Source organism: Sander vitreus, chromosome 16 (assembly GCF_031162955.1).
Source record: "Sander vitreus isolate 19-12246 chromosome 16, sanVit1, whole genome shotgun sequence".
In the NCBI taxonomy this organism is placed as follows: Eukaryota; Metazoa; Chordata; class Actinopteri; order Perciformes; family Percidae; genus Sander; species Sander vitreus.
Window position 1 is genome coordinate 10,306,504 of NC_135870.1, and position 16,989 is coordinate 10,323,492.

At 38.3% G+C, this 16,989-nt stretch overlaps 2 protein-coding genes across 5 annotated transcripts in view; both read left to right on the top strand.

The window, feature by feature from the left end:
- LOC144531872 (lysosome membrane protein 2-like) overlaps positions 1-5,234 on the top strand; it is a 45,380-nt gene extending 40,146 nt beyond the window's left edge. For 2 of the 3 annotated variants that reach the window (XM_078272223.1, XM_078272221.1), the window contains 6 exons: positions 1,017-1,135; positions 1,639-1,712; positions 1,827-1,878; positions 2,125-2,277; positions 2,442-2,483; positions 2,855-5,234. In XM_078272223.1, the coding sequence (XP_078128349.1) occupies positions 1,017-1,135; positions 1,639-1,712; positions 1,827-1,878; positions 2,125-2,277; positions 2,442-2,483; positions 2,855-2,959 (545 nt within the window). In that variant the 3' untranslated portion in view covers positions 2,960-5,234. The remainder of the gene's footprint in view (positions 1-1,016; positions 1,136-1,638; positions 1,713-1,826; positions 1,879-2,124; positions 2,278-2,441; positions 2,484-2,854) is intronic. The other variant, XM_078272222.1, reaches the window with a different exon arrangement.
- A 1,054-nt stretch (positions 5,235-6,288) lies between these two features.
- Positions 6,289-15,447, top strand: nup54 (nucleoporin 54). Of its 2 annotated transcripts, XM_078271749.1 has the most exons (14): positions 6,302-6,363; positions 6,888-7,001; positions 8,741-8,824; positions 9,595-9,681; positions 10,179-10,337; positions 11,046-11,257; positions 11,352-11,539; positions 11,660-11,856; positions 11,945-11,999; positions 12,746-12,839; positions 13,497-13,604; positions 13,765-13,884; positions 14,592-14,702; positions 14,854-15,447. In XM_078271749.1, exons 1-14 carry the CDS (start codon positions 6,321-6,323, stop codon positions 14,980-14,982), a joined length of 1,701 nt encoding a protein of 566 aa, XP_078127875.1. In that variant the 5' UTR covers positions 6,302-6,320; the 3' UTR covers positions 14,983-15,447. The 2 variants fall into 2 exon arrangements, with proteins under 2 accessions (XP_078127876.1, XP_078127875.1); XM_078271750.1 differs by lacking the exon at positions 6,888-7,001 and having other exon boundaries at positions 6,289-6,363.
- Positions 15,448-16,989: the final 1,542 nt, after the last annotated feature.

Here is a 16,989-nt window from a genome sequence, read left to right on the forward strand (position 1 = left end):
AGGAATGTATTACTTTCTATTCATTTCAGTATCAACATGCAATGTGAATAATGGTGACAATGGAAAAAACAGATACATAACCAGTTATTTGCTGTGAAGGATTGGTGTTTGCGAGATGATTTTCATAACGTACTGAGATTACTGTAATGGCAACTAAGGTCTGCCGTCCACATAAATGTTAAGTATACACAAAAGCCAATTTAGTAGTATAGTTTAGCCAACAAAAGGCATTTCATTCTTCTCAGGTGAGGAGGATTTAAAAGCGTGTGCAGAGGGTTAAGGTCAGGAGTTAAGGAATTAGCAGTTAAGTGGCACTCATAAGTATAACAATACGTGCGTGTGTGTGTGTGTGTGTGTGTGTGTGTGTGTGTGTGTGTGTGTGTGTGTGTGTGTGTGTGTGTGTGTGTGTGTGACCTTGTTGGTTGTCATGGAACCAGCTTCTCAGGTGACCAAGGGTGTCCAATGTTTTTATCAAACGCATGTTGCCAAACACAAGGGCAGGAAAACTGTCACCTCTGCCCCACTTCATCAGCCCCTCTCACTGGGCCACCATCTGACTTTGTTGTTGCCGCTGAGACACAGACTTCGTCCAACATTGCACAGGTGGAACATACGCAAGAATGTTTCACTTGACCACACATTTATTTGTCTTGACCAAGGCCATATTGGCCTGTTGACAATATGAGGAAGGAACTTAGTAAGAGTAACAAGACTCTTTTTCTGGATATCAGATATGGCCCTTAATTTGTCCAACAACCTGGGTTGTGGTCCGTTTGTGTACCTATTGTTTATTTTCTTTAGAAGATTGACCCTGAGCAACATGCTGTGTATCTTGCGATGGCGATCAGATTATATCTCATCAACTTCTCTTAAGGACTTTGCGGCGCAAGGAGAACTCTTTTGCTGTGACTCATTCATTTTACAGTGTAGATATACATAATTAATTGTTGATTTGCTCAGCTAAATGTTGTCTTCCCTTATTGTTTTCCCCTGAAATGTCTCCTCTCCTCACATAGGTGCCCCAGTGGTTGCCTCCTTTCCTCATTTTTACCTGGGAGATCCTAAATATGTGGCTGCCATTAAAGGACTGTCCCCTCAAAGACAGCATCACCAAACCTTCCTAGACCTTAACCCGGTAAGCCTCAAATGCACTTTTTTACTCTGCAGTTGTGATGAACATTAATGCTATGACTCTTCTTTGTTTGCACATTTCAATCCTCTATGAAATTATGTAGGAGCAACGCATTTCATTGAACTATGTTGAAAGGAACGCCATGCTACATTAATATGTACTGCTACACCACCTAGTGGCATATACGTAGTAGTACAGAAGAAGAAGTTGAGTCATTTTATTATCCCACATGGCAAACTTGATCTGCAGTCAGGAGTGCAAGATACCAAACACTAGTCCAAAAATGCTTCCTGTACATACAATATATAGAACACAATTTTACACAATACTATCTCTAAAAAACACCTAAATTACATTTGCAAATTTAGCAGAGTTATTGCACAGGGAACAAAGGAGTTTTTACTTGTGTCGCATATTGTATAGCTTTTCGAGTCGCTGTCGTTCTGGTGATATAATTCTTTACTTTACATTATTAACACAATTTTTTTTATATATTTTGCTTGCAGACCACTGGAGTGATTGTTCGTGCAAACAAGAGAGCACAGATAAACATCTTGCTCAGCAGAATCTCTGGATTCCCGTAAGTATCTGCATCCAAACACAAGCTAAACAAGTTATTATTTTATAATATAGATGAATGTGTTTCTGTACTGTATATGATTACTTCACACTCTTTTCATTGTGTTCACAACAGGAAAACTAGATCGCTTAATGAGACAATCTTTCCCGTCATGTTCCTCAATGAGGTAAGAAACATTAAAGAAATGCTGACGGTAGAGAACACATTAGGTTAGTTAATCATCATAACGTTGAGTTCCAAAATAAAAATGTAGTATTTCAATAAGAAACCCCTTTGTTTTATGTACAGAGAACAACACAAATCAGGACTAAACCACTAGAAAGTAGTTTATACAAGATGTTAAACCGGTCACTAATTTTATACAAAGTTTCCTCTCCATAACGTTTCTTTCGCGTGGTCTTTTAATACGCAGAGTGTGGTGATTGATGATGTGTCTGCGGCGAGAGTATACAAGCTGCTGCTGATTGTCACTCTAGTGTCCAACTTCCCGCTCATTATTGTGGGACTGGGTGCCATACTGCTCGCAGTCCTCATCATCCTTCTGGTCCGGGCCCACAAACAGAAGGTATGACACTTCTTACCTGATTTTGTTTTAACAGCTTACAATTTCCTTGCTTTGTTCCAATAAGTAATCGGTGTTCATTTTTTTGCATAATTCATTCAATTGCAACTTGCTTGACCACACACTAATTGCACTGTGCATGTCTTTATCACTGTGTCTCTGTACAGAAGGAAGTTAAGCGCACTGTGTTTACCAAGGCTCTCTATGCTGTAAGTCTTTATGGTTATTTTGCTGCTTTGTTTAACTTTTCTATGTTGTGTGTGCTTTATTCAAGCTTGTGCCGTACTATATTGAGCCTTTTGTCCATATGCATCTTTAATTTTATTTCTGAGTATGCAGTTGGATGACTTTCACCCCTCATGAAATAATTCTGGTGCTGTACTTTAAATGTATCATCTGTTTTTAACAAATTAACATAATATTGTAATACTAAATGCATATTTAAGTAATGTAAAAGTGTCACTGGTAATGTAAGACAACACAACAAGGACACCAATCCTTTTTTTTATTACAGTATAAGTGTACAAATTAAGAGGAGATGAGTTATAATATGTTGTTTTCCCTCACAATCCAACTACAGACCTCCACTGAAGAGGACACTTCTTACTCTCCAGTCAGTGACAAGGAAAAGGAAGATCCTCAAAATGGAACCTATATCGGTCTGTCACCTAAAGGTGACCCATAAGCTTGAGGAGGGGGAGAATGATCAGAAGGGCACTTTGTACATCTACAACCCTCAGAAATACAAATAGGGATTTGGGTTTTCAGGAGAGAGATTATTGTCAATATATCCTTTATGATTGGAAATCTTTGGGGTGGGGGGTTGAGGGCTACAGGAGGGAAACATGTTTTTAGTTTCAAACATACTGTCCTGTATGTATTAATTTTAGCCATGCAGAGCTACCTAAAGTCCAGGTCTAGCACAATATACTCCCAGAAAAAGTTTGACATTCATTCAAAAACACTGTGTCGAGGGCTACTTTTTGCTGTTTGGTTAAATCAGTTGCTGAAAGCTGCAGTTCTCAAATGAGTAGAAATGGAGTACCTACTTTGCGGTGATCCGAAACAAACAAACCCACCCTTTTACCCTCAGGTGTGGGATCATTTTGATTTTAGTGCTATGGCCTCACCTTATTTTACCTAGTTTACCTAGATTGTGCCTTCAGATTTCAGTGACTGATTACTATGTTACAGGGCATAGAGGGTAATTTGGGACCAGGGTAATGAAGTCCATAAATCGTGAGTTTTTTAGATATCATAGGTCACTCTCAGGGGTCCTCTGCTTAGATACAACCAATCACCATTAAAGAAAGGGAGAGAAGCAAAAACATACTGCAAGTCTTCTCTTTGTGCAGCAATTTAATCAATTCAGTATTACTATGTTTCATCTGCATTTCATTCTAAACTAAATGTTACAAAACATTGCCATTGCTCATTAGTGTTTTCTGTTCATGCACTGTATTTAGAGGGATATCTGTAAACATGTTAGCACCGCAATTGAGAAACCTTCAGAGTATATTTTTGTATATATACAGTGTAAGGTGTGTTGAACTGTTTACATTCCTCTCATTGTATGATTAGAATGAACATCAGACAAAACGCTGTATATTTTGGATATTTTAATTTTTGTTAAAAAATAAATCCTTTTTGTTTTTTGTAAATGTAGAAATGTTTGAATGAGGAACATGCTAAGTTAAAGTTTCACAGTTGTCTTCTAGTAGTATAATGATCAACACCTTTATCAGCCATATAAAGGCCTGAATATGACAGGATTTTGTGGTTGAAATGATTCATACAGTACAGAATATGTGTAGACAGTATTTTTGTCCTACATAACTTCTCACATAACGTTGACCGCCATTTAAAAAATAGAATTCAGCTTATCATTTCAATATGTGCTTTTTTGATGCTTTTGTTGAAGGCCTTACTTAGATATTGTTGGTGCTGAATAAGACACCAAACAAACCTTTTTTTTCTTTAATGTTTGTGAAAGACTTCATGTCAGGTGTCAAACCATTGCAACTAAAAACTCATGAAGGTTCAATATGAAGAAACTCTGTAGTTGTGCCTTTTAAAATAATCAATGTTACTGAATTTATTTTGCCTTTTATAGTTTTCACATATTTTGTGAAAAAAACGTCATGTCAAACCAACACATCTACTCTCTGTATACTGTATATCGTTTTCTTCCAGATACCAAACAAAACTAAGCATGAAACTGCTATGAGTTTTTATAGTTGGCGGCAGGGTCAAACTGCACTCTGAAAACACTTTTCATGAATGATAGATTGTTGTGCAGAGCCACAGCTTTCTCACTCAAGGCTGGTGAAAACAATTGATTTCAGGTGCCATTTAATGTAATATAGAAAATGCTGCAGAATTACTACTTTTGAACTGCGTTAAGCCCAGCTTTTATTTCTGTGCTTATTCTTAGTTGTACCATTTAAGGATGAATGACTTCCTTCGTACCACCTCGTCATTACATGCACTGCAATAATCAGCATTAAATATATCAGACGATAGCAGAGAAGCTGTAACAAGTTTCATTTAGGGATTTCTGCTTCCTCATTTGATTTTACTATTTGTGTTTGATGTATACTTTAATCAGTTATGTACAACAAGAAAATAGAAGAAATTCATGAGAGTGCATAATGTATCATAATTTCATTAGAAGGGGAATGAATGGATAAAGCAAGCTTTTTTAAGCAAAAAACACAGTATTACACAATATTAGTGTTGTGGTTAAAAAGGATAAATTATTTGTTGAGTTGGTAAAACCAAAACACAGAAAGAACCATATGGACTGTACACTATGCTACTTTGTGCCATACTTTGATAACAGATTGTACTTTCTGAAATTATTGTTACTGCTATAACCACTTGTTCTTGTTATTGTCAGCTTGTTTTGAAACGCTGACTGTTAATACTGTGTACACAAAAATAAAAGTAGTTTCAGTAAATGTGTCTTCCTTTTTGACTGTTTGGTTCTCGTTTTAGAGAAGTAAAAGCAAGAAGTCCATACAATCCCTTATCAAATTAGAGAATGTACTGCTGAAGTGAAAGAGAGTTTTTAATTTAATGTGGCAATCCTTAATATTTCACTGGTTCCTGGGGGATTTAGAGTTTCTATTTTAGTGAAAACAATGGAAATGTGCTCAGAGTTTAGCAGTTTGGAGCAAAGAAATAGAATGGATCTCATTTATTTCTGTTGTCTGTCAGTTCTGAGTCTTGTCGATACATGAGCTTCAAGTTTTCAGAAATGTGTGCATAGTTAAATTTTTTCTCGGGAGATGTCACGCCAGAAACCCAGTTGATAATACTGCAAATATATAAATATCGCAATACTTTCATCAGTGGGCCAAAGGCTCAATCACCATTGTGTTACCTCCTTCATTGGTGGATAGTGACTTAACAGAGATTTCTTTAAAAACGAATATTCAAGATTACAGCTTTAAGTCATTTATAAGTTAAATTTAGATATCTGAAATTGCAACTGCTAAGCTTACTGATTTAAATGATCAAAATCAGAGGGAAAAGGCAATGTGGAGAAAAGTAACTCAACATGGGCAAAAGCATTGTTTTGCAATTATAAAGGAGACATTCCAAAAATGAGTAGGTATGGGGAACCAAATGGAAAGTAACAAAAAGCAGGCTGAGAATTGGGCACAACAACCTAAACAGCACACATAACATTATAGGAAAGTATCCAACTGTTTTCGTGATCATTGTGATGTATCATAAACTATTAGCGCATGTAGGCCTACTGGTCAGGAAACATGTATCAGAGAGGAAGAAATTAAATGTTGGAAGATATGAAATTAGGGCTAACAGAAGCAGGAGTAAAGAACATACTGGAGTGTGGTGAAAGAGGGCAAGGCAGACACATGCTTGGTCAGCTTCCTAATGAAAACAGGGTTCACGAGGGAAATCCATTGGAAATCTGACATACACTGTAGGAGTTAACTAACTCCAGAAGATGGCAGTAGTGCAACATTAAGGATGCAAGCTGCCGTTTAAACCCAAAGAAAAAGAAGAAGACAGTCAACATGGCGTTCAGTTTTGGCGGCGCCACGAGTAACCCAGCGGCAAGTAAGTACATTTTAATTTGATTTGGGAGTATTTTATCGAGGCTGGAAATATGTCACTCATAAAGTGTCAAAATAGCGTTATGTTGGTGTGTATACACTAACGTTACTAATACATATAAATGGTGAGCGCACTCCTCCCTCATCTACGTTAACGTTACCGGACCAACGATCAACTTATCGCGAAATACTTTCTAGATGTCTGAGACTTGCAGTTAACGTTAGCTAGCTAGCTGTTTCGCCACCTATGTAATAGGCTAACTCGTTTAAATGTTAAACTAGGCTTCAATGAAACAGCGCTCGCTAGTTAACGTTCATTACTGTATGTGTACCGTTATGATGTAGCTAGCCCTTGGCTAACGTTAGCTGTTTGGGCTAATGAATACTCCTCACAAGTTAGCTAGCTAGTGTTTATCCGCGTAAGATAACGCTCCTTGAAAAACATGGGCTTGCAGCTTGTGGAACCCACTGTAGCTGTACGTTAACGTCTCACCCAACACTCATAGCAATCTCTATGTTCATGTGAAGGCACGTCCGGGTTTTCATTCGGTTCATTTGGTGCCAAAACCACAGCAGCATCAACAGCAGCATTTGGCTTTGGACCAGCAGCCACCACCACCACCGCCTCATCCGGATTCGGCAGTAAGTCCAGAGATCTGATTCCCACTGAAGGGGGCACCTCAATAACCCGCAGTAAACACAGCTGCTCGGCTGTGTTTTTGTTGGAGAGATGCCACAATGGAACTGTCCCACCTGCGTGAGAGCAGTATATTTATATATATATATATATTTTGGTTTCACATGAGAAAAGGCTTCAAGGGCGAGGATTCGTTTTGCAAATGTCCGTCCCCGACTCCGATAATGACTGGTTGGGGTTTAAATAAAACAAGATGGTAACACTTTATAATAACCATCACTAATACATGGTAAAGTAATGTTAGTTAAAGTTAAGTTTATAATGATTTAACTGTCAACAATGGCATAATTAACTATGTTTATGAATTATTAATAATGCTTTAGTTTGCTATTTTAGCAGTTTTACACATTTTATGATTATTAAAGTATTTGGTAATGCTTGCTCAATGACTTGTAAACCTTTAAGAAATCATTTTTAAACTGCCGATAAACATTATTTGGATGGCCATTATAAAGTTGTAATTGATGATTATAAGATTATAATACCTTGTTAATGGGTAATAAATACAATGTAAAGCATCTATAAACATTATTTAGATAGCTTATGTCAGTGCACAAACAATCAATACTTTTAATATAATATTTAAAATGGGCCAAATTAATGTTACTTTTTTGCTTTATAAACCACTTAATAATCATTAACTAATTATTATAAGCATTAGTTGCAACTTTATAGTAGCCACCCAAACAATGTTTACAAAACATTATGAACCATTTACAAAGTATTAACTGTCTTTCTAAATGTATAAACTAATCCTTTTTATATTACAATAAACTAATGATAAAACATAAATTATGACATTACTAATAATTAGTAAACATTATAAATCATCAGATCATTGGTTGATAACGGTAAAATAACAATTCAATTTCCCATTTATCAGTGATGTTTATAAAGAGTTACCAATAATATTCCTTTATTGTCATTTCTCAGCATTTGCATACAAAAGAAATTTGTCCTCTCACATTTAACACATCCTAAACATAGGAGTGCAGTGCCCTGGCACCAACTCCAGTTTTTAGTAAGCCAGGGCTAAGTTTAGGATCAGGTTAAAATAAACGGGGGGGAAACCAACACACAGTGGTATACAATATTAATACAGGACTTAAAGCAGTGATGATGTAGGGCTAGTAATATTTTCAGTTATTTAGTGTGGGTTTGGCATCATTATGTTAGTCTATAATAAGTTAAGGCGGTGGAGTAGCAGTAGCAATAGACTCTTTAATCACCTTAGATAATTACATTCAATTGGGCATCGCTGCAAAGCTTTACCAATCGTACACCTTTTTTTTTTTGTACTAAGTTAAATGCATATGGATGTAAGCCAATTAGTGTGAAAATCCGATCTGTTAACTTTCTTAAATCATTGTGGTGTGTGTCCCTTGTTTTTTTTTATGGGACATTTGTATATAATTTGTACGTACTAGAGTAGATTCTGTTGACTCTGTGGGCACCACAAGGCGTGAATGAAATCAAAGGAAAGATGATTTATCCGTGGCTGATACTCAAATATATTGTTGGCCGTCATTTGGTAGTTACGGTAAATCAGAAAGACTGAAATTAATCCACAAGAGTCTCGGCTTTCCAGTCATACCAAATTTGTGCAATTTGTTCGTATCGGCCGGCCGTCAGATTCGCTAGGGTTTTTAACTGACTCCCTATCTTGTCTGCTTTTTCTTTGTAGCTCTTACCGCCCCTGGTTTTGGGGCAGCCACCACCACTGCTGCTGCACCAGCCACAGGATTTAGTTTTGGCTCCACCAACACTGGTAAGATACACGTTATGTACAAATCAACGTTTATTAGTCCTGTCTCTTTTAAGGTACCGGAAGACTGTTTTTACAATGAATAAGCAGATACGAGGCCTGACCTTTTGTCATTTAACTCCTCCATGTCATTCTTTCTTTTTCCGCTGCCTGCCTCCGCTGGCTGCAGGATTTGGGGGGCTGGGAGCTGGAAACACCACGGCTGGTGGGTTTAGTTTTGGGGGGATTGGTTTAAATGCCAACCCAGCAGCAGTCAGCTTTAATGTGGGGTGCTTTGGTACAGCAACCACCACTGGCACTGTTTTCAATTTTGGTAATAGCCTGGCTAGCACAGGTAGATGACCTTTGTGATTGATTGATTGATTGATTGATTGATTAATCAGTACAGTCTGTCTGTTAACACACACTTTCATCCATTTTCACATCTCTGTGGTGCAGTGATTTTTCGTCTCACATGTTGCTTTGTCTCATAAAATGCCATGCATTGTTGTTGTCATTTGCATGAGGAAAATAAATGTTGAATTATGCAATCATCTCATTTTATTCCTGTAGATAAACCGTAAATGTTCACCCTTTCTGTAAGACAGAAGAACAATGCTAAATGGAAATACAATTCAGTTTTCCTTTTTATTAATCTTAAAGCTAAGTCATGATTTTTCTCTTCTGCTATATGTCAAATAGCGATTTTATTCTTTCCTCCATTTATCTGTCTCTCACCTCCTTTTTGTGTCACCTTCTTTATTCCATTTGGCATGATTTTCTTTGTTTCTCAGGCACATTTGGTGGATTTGGAACAAATACAACAACTGCTACTGCACCAGGGTCCACCTTTAGCTTTGCTACTCCCTCTAACACCACAGGTCAGTAGAGTAACTGCATTCAGTCTTAACAAGAAATATGAATGTTCCCTTCTTTTTTGTTGACATTTATGTGCAGGATGTAAAATATGTATGCACACACAGTATTTTGTTTTTAAAAAGAGGGTTTTTCTCAACTGAGTCAAAAATCATCAAAGGCAGAATTTATCAGCTGTACTTACATTAGGATGAAAATAACCAGTGTATAACCAATCGGCCTAACCAATGCAAGTGCTATTTAATGAGGCCAAATGCAGGGTGAGAAATGGTTTGTTTGGTTTCAGTTTTCTAAACCTTACTCCTAAAGCTGTGCTGTTGCATACTGTTGCACGCTCAGTGTTAAGTCGAAAAGCCAACAAATATCTGCCATAAGGTGTCTGTCATTCCACTGTGCATACATCCTTATTGTCACTCATGCAGTGATTCCTCTGTAAAGATCAGAAGCATTAATGTAGATTTTTTTTCTTTTCTCACTATGTTGGCTCATTCTTCTGTTTTAGGAAGCCTGTTTGGTAACACGCAGAACAAAGGCTTTGGGTTCTCCTCTGGGCTTGGGGCTGGGACCACTGCTGGGACTACAGGATTTGGAACTGGATTAGGAACAACTGGCCTGGGTGGGTTTGGAGGCTTTAATATCCAGCCAACTCAGCAGCAGCCAGGTGAGACCCCGGATTTCCAAATAACAGTTTGTTTCCATGTGAAAATTAGAAGATGATGCCCTAGACAAGGCAGTCATTGCAGAACATTAAAGCTCATATCCGTAATTTGTTTTTAAATAAGTAAATGACTAATTTGACCATCTGTTTTTTTTGGACGATCATCATAAAATGCACAAATGAGCACATTGACCATGGTTGGAGAAATGCTATTCAGCCTGTCCTAGATGATAGTGCCAGTAAAGTGAGTTTGCCACTGTACTGGGAACTGCAATTCACGTTTTTATTTTCTCATTTCAAAATCAAGTCCAGCAGTATCATAGATTCTTGTTAGATAGTTTTTGCAGTTATTTTTTAATTTATTTTTAATTTTTTGCACAGCAGTCTCAAACATAACCTTTACGACAACTCTACCAACTGTGCTGTACACCTCTTTTCACTGTAGAGGGCGACAACAAGCAGAAAGTTACAGATTTACATTATCATCAATCCATCAGTGTGCAGCCAAAGCCGAAATATGAAACCATTAGAGTAAAAAAAGTTGGAAGACTTGTTAGTGACTTTCCTCATATTAAAATATATATATGATATAAAATAACATGAATCATTTAATCCGTAGGTTTCCCCCATGAACAAAGACATAACGATATTTCAGAAAATGTAAAGAATAAGACAGTATAAGATATCATTTTACCTCCTTTCCTCTACCAGGAAGCTTATTTGGCCAGCAACAGGCTCAGCCCAGCCAGCTTTACCAGCAGGTCACTGCTCTGTCAGCTCCCACCTTGTTAGGAGATGAGCGTGACTCCATCTTAGCCAAATGGAACCAATTGCAGGCTTACTGGGGCACTGGGAAGGGCTACTACAGCAACAACAACCAACCGGTTGACTTCACCCAGGAGAACCCATTCTGCAGGTTCAAGGTAACGGCTAATCGTTCATTAGAGTGGTTGAAAGTGTTGTTAGGTGTCTTTGAATTTCATCAAATGGAAGTCCTCTGTGTCTTGTATTTCCTAGGCGGTGGGCTATAGCTGCGTCCCAGTGAGTAAGGATGAGGATGGTTTCGTGGTCTTGCTTCTCAATAAAAAGGAAGCTGATGTGCGAGCTCAGCAGCAGCAGCTGGTGGAGTGCCTCCACAAGGTCCTGGGAAGCAACCAGACACTCACTGTCAATGTGGACTGTGTCAAAGCCTTGCCCAGTGACCAGTACGTTTCTATAATATGCCATTAAGTAGTACTACTACACACATGGTTTTCTAATTACTTTCAAAAGAGTTTCCTGAAAAAGAAATCTGGGTTCTTATTTGTGTGTTTTCTGTCTCTCAGGACAGAGGTGATCATTTACGTGGTGGAGCGTTCTCCCAATGGCACCTCCAAGCGGATCCCCGCCACCACACTCTTCAGTTATCTAGAGCAGGCCAACATCAAGATCCAGCTCACACAGATTGGAGTGGCCATGTCTGTCACGCGCACAGAGCTGTCTCCAGCACAGCTGAAACAGCTTCTGCAAAATGCACCTGCAGGTAAATGCATGTATGTGTCATCATCTCGCTGAATTCAACAGGTTTTTGGTATGTGATTCACTTCTGAGGTTATGTCTCTTTTTAATAGGAGTGGACCCTATCATTTGGGAGCAGGCCAAGGTGGACAACCCTGACCCAGAGAAGTAAGTTGGTTAAGTACGTGTGTTCAAAACGTCCCATAAAAGGTGGTATATGAGTAATTTGGGGAGGGGGGAAAACGGTTAAAAAGACTGGAAGATCCTCCAGTCGCTGCATCTTGATTTCCCCCCATTTCACCGTACTGGGTAACACCACTTACTGTACCAATGATTGTAAGGTGGCTCAGCCAGAGCTAAGACTGGATCTAGTGCCCTTATAATTGTTTTAGGCACTTTCATTTTTGGTGGTGTCGGGTAAAGTTTCCATAATGATCTTATAGCATATTGTAATTCAAGTGGTCTGAGAGAAAACAAGACTTCTGCATCTCCTCTAAAGCTTTAGTAAATCTAGCCCGTGATGAGAGACTGGAGTCAATCACAGGTCATTTCAGAGAGGGAGCGTACCTGTTGGCTGGTATGTGCATGCATTGCCGTGCGGCAGAAAAGGGAGAGCTGCAGGAAGAGATCTCACACTACTGTAAATTCTTCAGGTTTTTTTTGCATTCTACCCACAGCAGCTTTAAGCCATATTCCATAAGTGGAATGTGATATACAGTATTAAAGGTTAACAGCCTTTATTTTCTCAACAGATTTAGCAGTTTTATCACATGACAAGTATGGCTCTGACCGTTTCCTGACCAATGCCCATAATGCCACAGCTTTAACTGGCTGTTGGTTGTTCACTAAAAATGGTAGCTTAACTTTCGGTGGTAAGGTCATGTCATTAAAGTTTTTAATGTTTTTTTTCCCAGATTAATACCAGTGCCCATGGTGGGTTTTAAGGAGCTGCTTCGCAGGCTGCAGATCCAGGAGCAAATGACCAAACAGCACCAGACCAGAGTGGATGTAAGTGAAAACACTGCTGTCGTTCTCCAAATGTGAAAAAGACTCCGGACATGGGCACAGTGTCTTCTGATTATCGACAAAGGAATTTTGAAACTGAGTTTGTGGTGTCAAGGACAGAGTACACAGATGTCTAATTCATGCTAGCTGCCAACAGGTTGTTTACAGCTGAAATTACTATTACAAAAAGAGCTGTGTGTCAGGATTTAGATCATTTTAAATAATTTTGGTTAATATATAAAATATATTTATAGCTTACACTAAATAAGGGGGGAATCCTCTTCACATTTACCTAACATATAAGCAACAGAGAAAAATCTCTGTTAACCTTGGTTTGGATTTGAGGATATTTACACCAAATATATCATGTGAGAAAGAGGCTTAAAAGGTAACTCGCCTCTCCCGATACACAGACAAAGGAACAATGTAACATCCAACTTGTATGCATCTATTGTTCAATTTTAGTCCATTGTTGAGCAAAATGTCACAAAAGCCCGAAATACATTTATATTTCTAAGGTAGGGCAACAGGGCACGGATTGTTTTCAGCTTGATAGGTCTGAAAAATATAACTTGAAATCATTGGAGAAATGCTAAACAAGTTAACAATTTTCCTTACTACTGTTTTTACTCACTTACAAACACAAATATGGACTTGCAGATTATTTCCAGTGATATCAGTGAACTGCAGAAGAACCAGGCGACCACTGTGGCCAAGATTGCCCAGTACAAGAGGAAGCTGATGGATCTCTCTCACAGGGTGCTGCAGGTAGCTGCCTCACCGTTTTTGTTCAGGGATTTTTTGTTGATGAATACCATCTCCACATTTCATTGAGTTTAAATGAATGCCTTTTCCTTCTTGGTTGTTTTTCGCTCCGGTATTTCTTATCATGTTTAACACTCCTCCTACGTTCCTATGTTCCCTGCAGGTGCTGATAAAACAGGAGATTCAAAGGAAAAGTGGTTATGCTATCCAAGTGGATGAGGAGCATCTCAGGGTGCAGCTGGACACCATTCAGTCTGAACTAAATGCTCCCACACAGTTCAAGGTAAGTCTGTCTAAACTGTAGGAGTTAGAAATACATGCTGACAGAACTTATTTCTTCACTCACTAAGCTTACTAGACTTGAAATTAGGGTAAAATGTTTAGGGTTCACTGCATGTTACCATATTTATAGGTTTTAATTACAAGGACTTTCTAAATAAAACAATGTTTTCGTAAGACCAGTTGGTAGTTTACTAATAAGATAAACTGTCCTACAGTATTTGTGGTATTCCAGTAATTATTTTGGCTAGTATTTTGAATCCTATGGTTAACATTGCAATCCTTATTAAGTTAAAGGTACCCTTAGTGCTGAGTACCCTGAATGTTTTATTTACATGGGTGTTCCTCTCTAAAATGCATGGTTTGTTTTTCTCAGAAGTTTGAAACCTGCATTGTTTATTAGCAAGTGGTGTATCTTGGTGCATTACAGCCACCAGTAGATCAGTGAAATAATGTGACTCCATTGGCAGAAATGTGAATTGCATAACCCATGAGATAAACACATGTGGAATCCACTCATAGGCCCCATACCGCTACTGGAGGTTAAAAAAAAACCAATCCACAGGTGACCTTTATTCTCAAATACAATCAGAACGCAATTAAGCATAAACACAAATTGGGCCCGTTAAAGATCAAACCACTAGTTGAGACAAAGTCTTAACTGAATATTTTTTATACAATATTTGTGTATGTGTTTTTTTCGTTCTCCAGGGTCGGTTGAATGAATTAATGTCCCAAATCCGCATGCAGAATCACTTTGGAGCTGTGAGATCAGAAGAACGCTACAGTGTTGATGCAGACCTTCTCAGGGAAATCAAACAAGTGAGTCGGCACATTTACGAAATTCATCTTATCTGTGCCCTGTACTTCTAGTTCCATACCTCCCAATGTACAGTTCTCTAGACCATGACAAAATATTTTTAATAATGTTGGGCATTAACTGAAACACTTCTTTCTTATCTGTCACGTTCAGCACTTGAAACAGCAGCAGGACGGTTTAAGTCATTTGATCAGCGTCATCAAAGATGACTTGGAAGACATCAAACTCATAGAGCACGGGCTGAGTGACAGTGGACACATGAGAGGAGGCATGCTGAGCTGAGTCTACCCTACCAGCACACACATACATATGCACTGACTCTCAATACCAATCCTTTGAGTCAACCTGTCCTTTTCCTCATGATATTGGATTATTCTAGAAGCAAACCTTCCATTGTTTAGGTTTGATCATAGGAGGGCCTCTGAATTTGGAGAAGTTATTCTCTTGATCACCATTTTATCAGGACTTTACCCCACTATCTTTACCAGCCAAACAATGACTGGTTAATCTGTGCTTTCCGGACTGATATAGAGGGAGCTTAATGGAAAGACTCAACATCGTCTAATAATAGCTAGCTTTCCTTATGGTAAATCAGATTATGGATATGAGACAATGATTGTGACTGGCATGTAAACAAGTCGTGTGATTGAAAGTGTGTTGTGATTGAATACATTGTAAATACATCTTTGTATTTCGTTTTTTATGCAGATGTTAACATGTTAATAAATTTCATTTAAAATGAAACAAGTTCTTCACTACATCCCTTTCCTTGCGTACGTACTGTAAGGGTAGCCTCATTTTTCAGGGTTTTCTTTTCTGTATTACTGTCAACAACACCATGTTCTTGCCCGTCTAACTGCGTCTACCTGAGCAGCGTGTGTGCGTTGAGGAATCTTTTGTTTTCATTTTGGTGCCCATGTTACAGGTTAGAGCAGCCACACATCACATCTAACTGGGAGGGATGGTTGTCAACGGGCTGACTGTCCTCAGTGCAGCAGTCTGCGGCGATGTCTGCAACCCACCTGACCCACACTGAAACACGGCCCGTCTTGTTTACCGTGCTTTGTAGTTGTGACTTTTTGCCGTTTCATCACCTTTCATATCTATACAATGATATATATATATATATATAATATATATTCCCATTTTTGTTGTCTATCCATACGGTCTGTGTCGTCCCCATTCGTATCTATACTACGTGTTGATGGTAATTGTTTATATTTCAGACTGAAATTAATTAAACTTTCTGCAGTAAAAAAAACAGGACGCCCTTATACAGTATGTGGGGTTCTCTTCTGGATCTTGTTTTACAAATACAACTTATAGATGGGAGAATATTACTTGGCCTGAAAAAAAAATTTCAATTTTGTTTTTGTTGCTTTAATTCCTGCAAACCTTTTTTTTTTTTTTGTGGAAAAGTAAAAGATGTTAGATAAAGTGAGATATGCTTCAGTTGGGTTTTATTTTTACAAAAAGCCTCTGTCCACTAAAATCGAGCCCTTTTTTTTTTAAAGATTTGTTTGAGTGAGAGAAGGTCCTGTAACCTAGTGCAGTTTTGGAGAAAATGTAAAAAAATATTTAATCAGTTTTTTTTAAATGGACATACAAATGATGTTTCTGTTAAAGAAAAGTAAAAAAGTGTGTATGCTGTCAATTATAGTTCAGGTAGGTCAGACTTAAGAATTTGGAATCTGCCAAGAAAGATGCCGTTGGTGCATTTCTATCACAGTTGCATGTGATGCTTGTGATACTAATATGGGACATCCCACGTCACCAGTGTTTATGTTCAGATGAGCCCTTTCCAGCATCTCATCAAAGTAGGGCTTGAGTTGATAGGATTCATTTCCTGGGTTCAGGACTGGTGGCAGTGGAACTGATTAAGCCGCTTTCCGAAAGATTATATCCCCTCGTGCATTAGAGTCACCGATAACCAAAGGGTCTGGATTACACACTGTTTTTCAGAGCACAGGTAGAAGTAAAGGACACTGGGAGTAGTGACTGATGACTGTAGTCACTATAGTTTTGCAGAATAAGATACATGCAAAACATTCTTCAGAATTGGTAGCTTTGGCTTTTGATACTGCTTTGTATTAACCCAGCCAAGGAGGTCATGTTGGAGGTAATGAACTTGGTGGAAGGGTGTAGCATGGGCTAAGGGAGAACCCAATAGATTTTTGGAGCGGATCTGAATATACAAACTATCTTCCACTTTTGTTAACAATGCAATATTGGGCATTTGGCCTTGACGGAGGTCTGTGCACTACGGGGGCACGTAGTTGCTAATGTTTT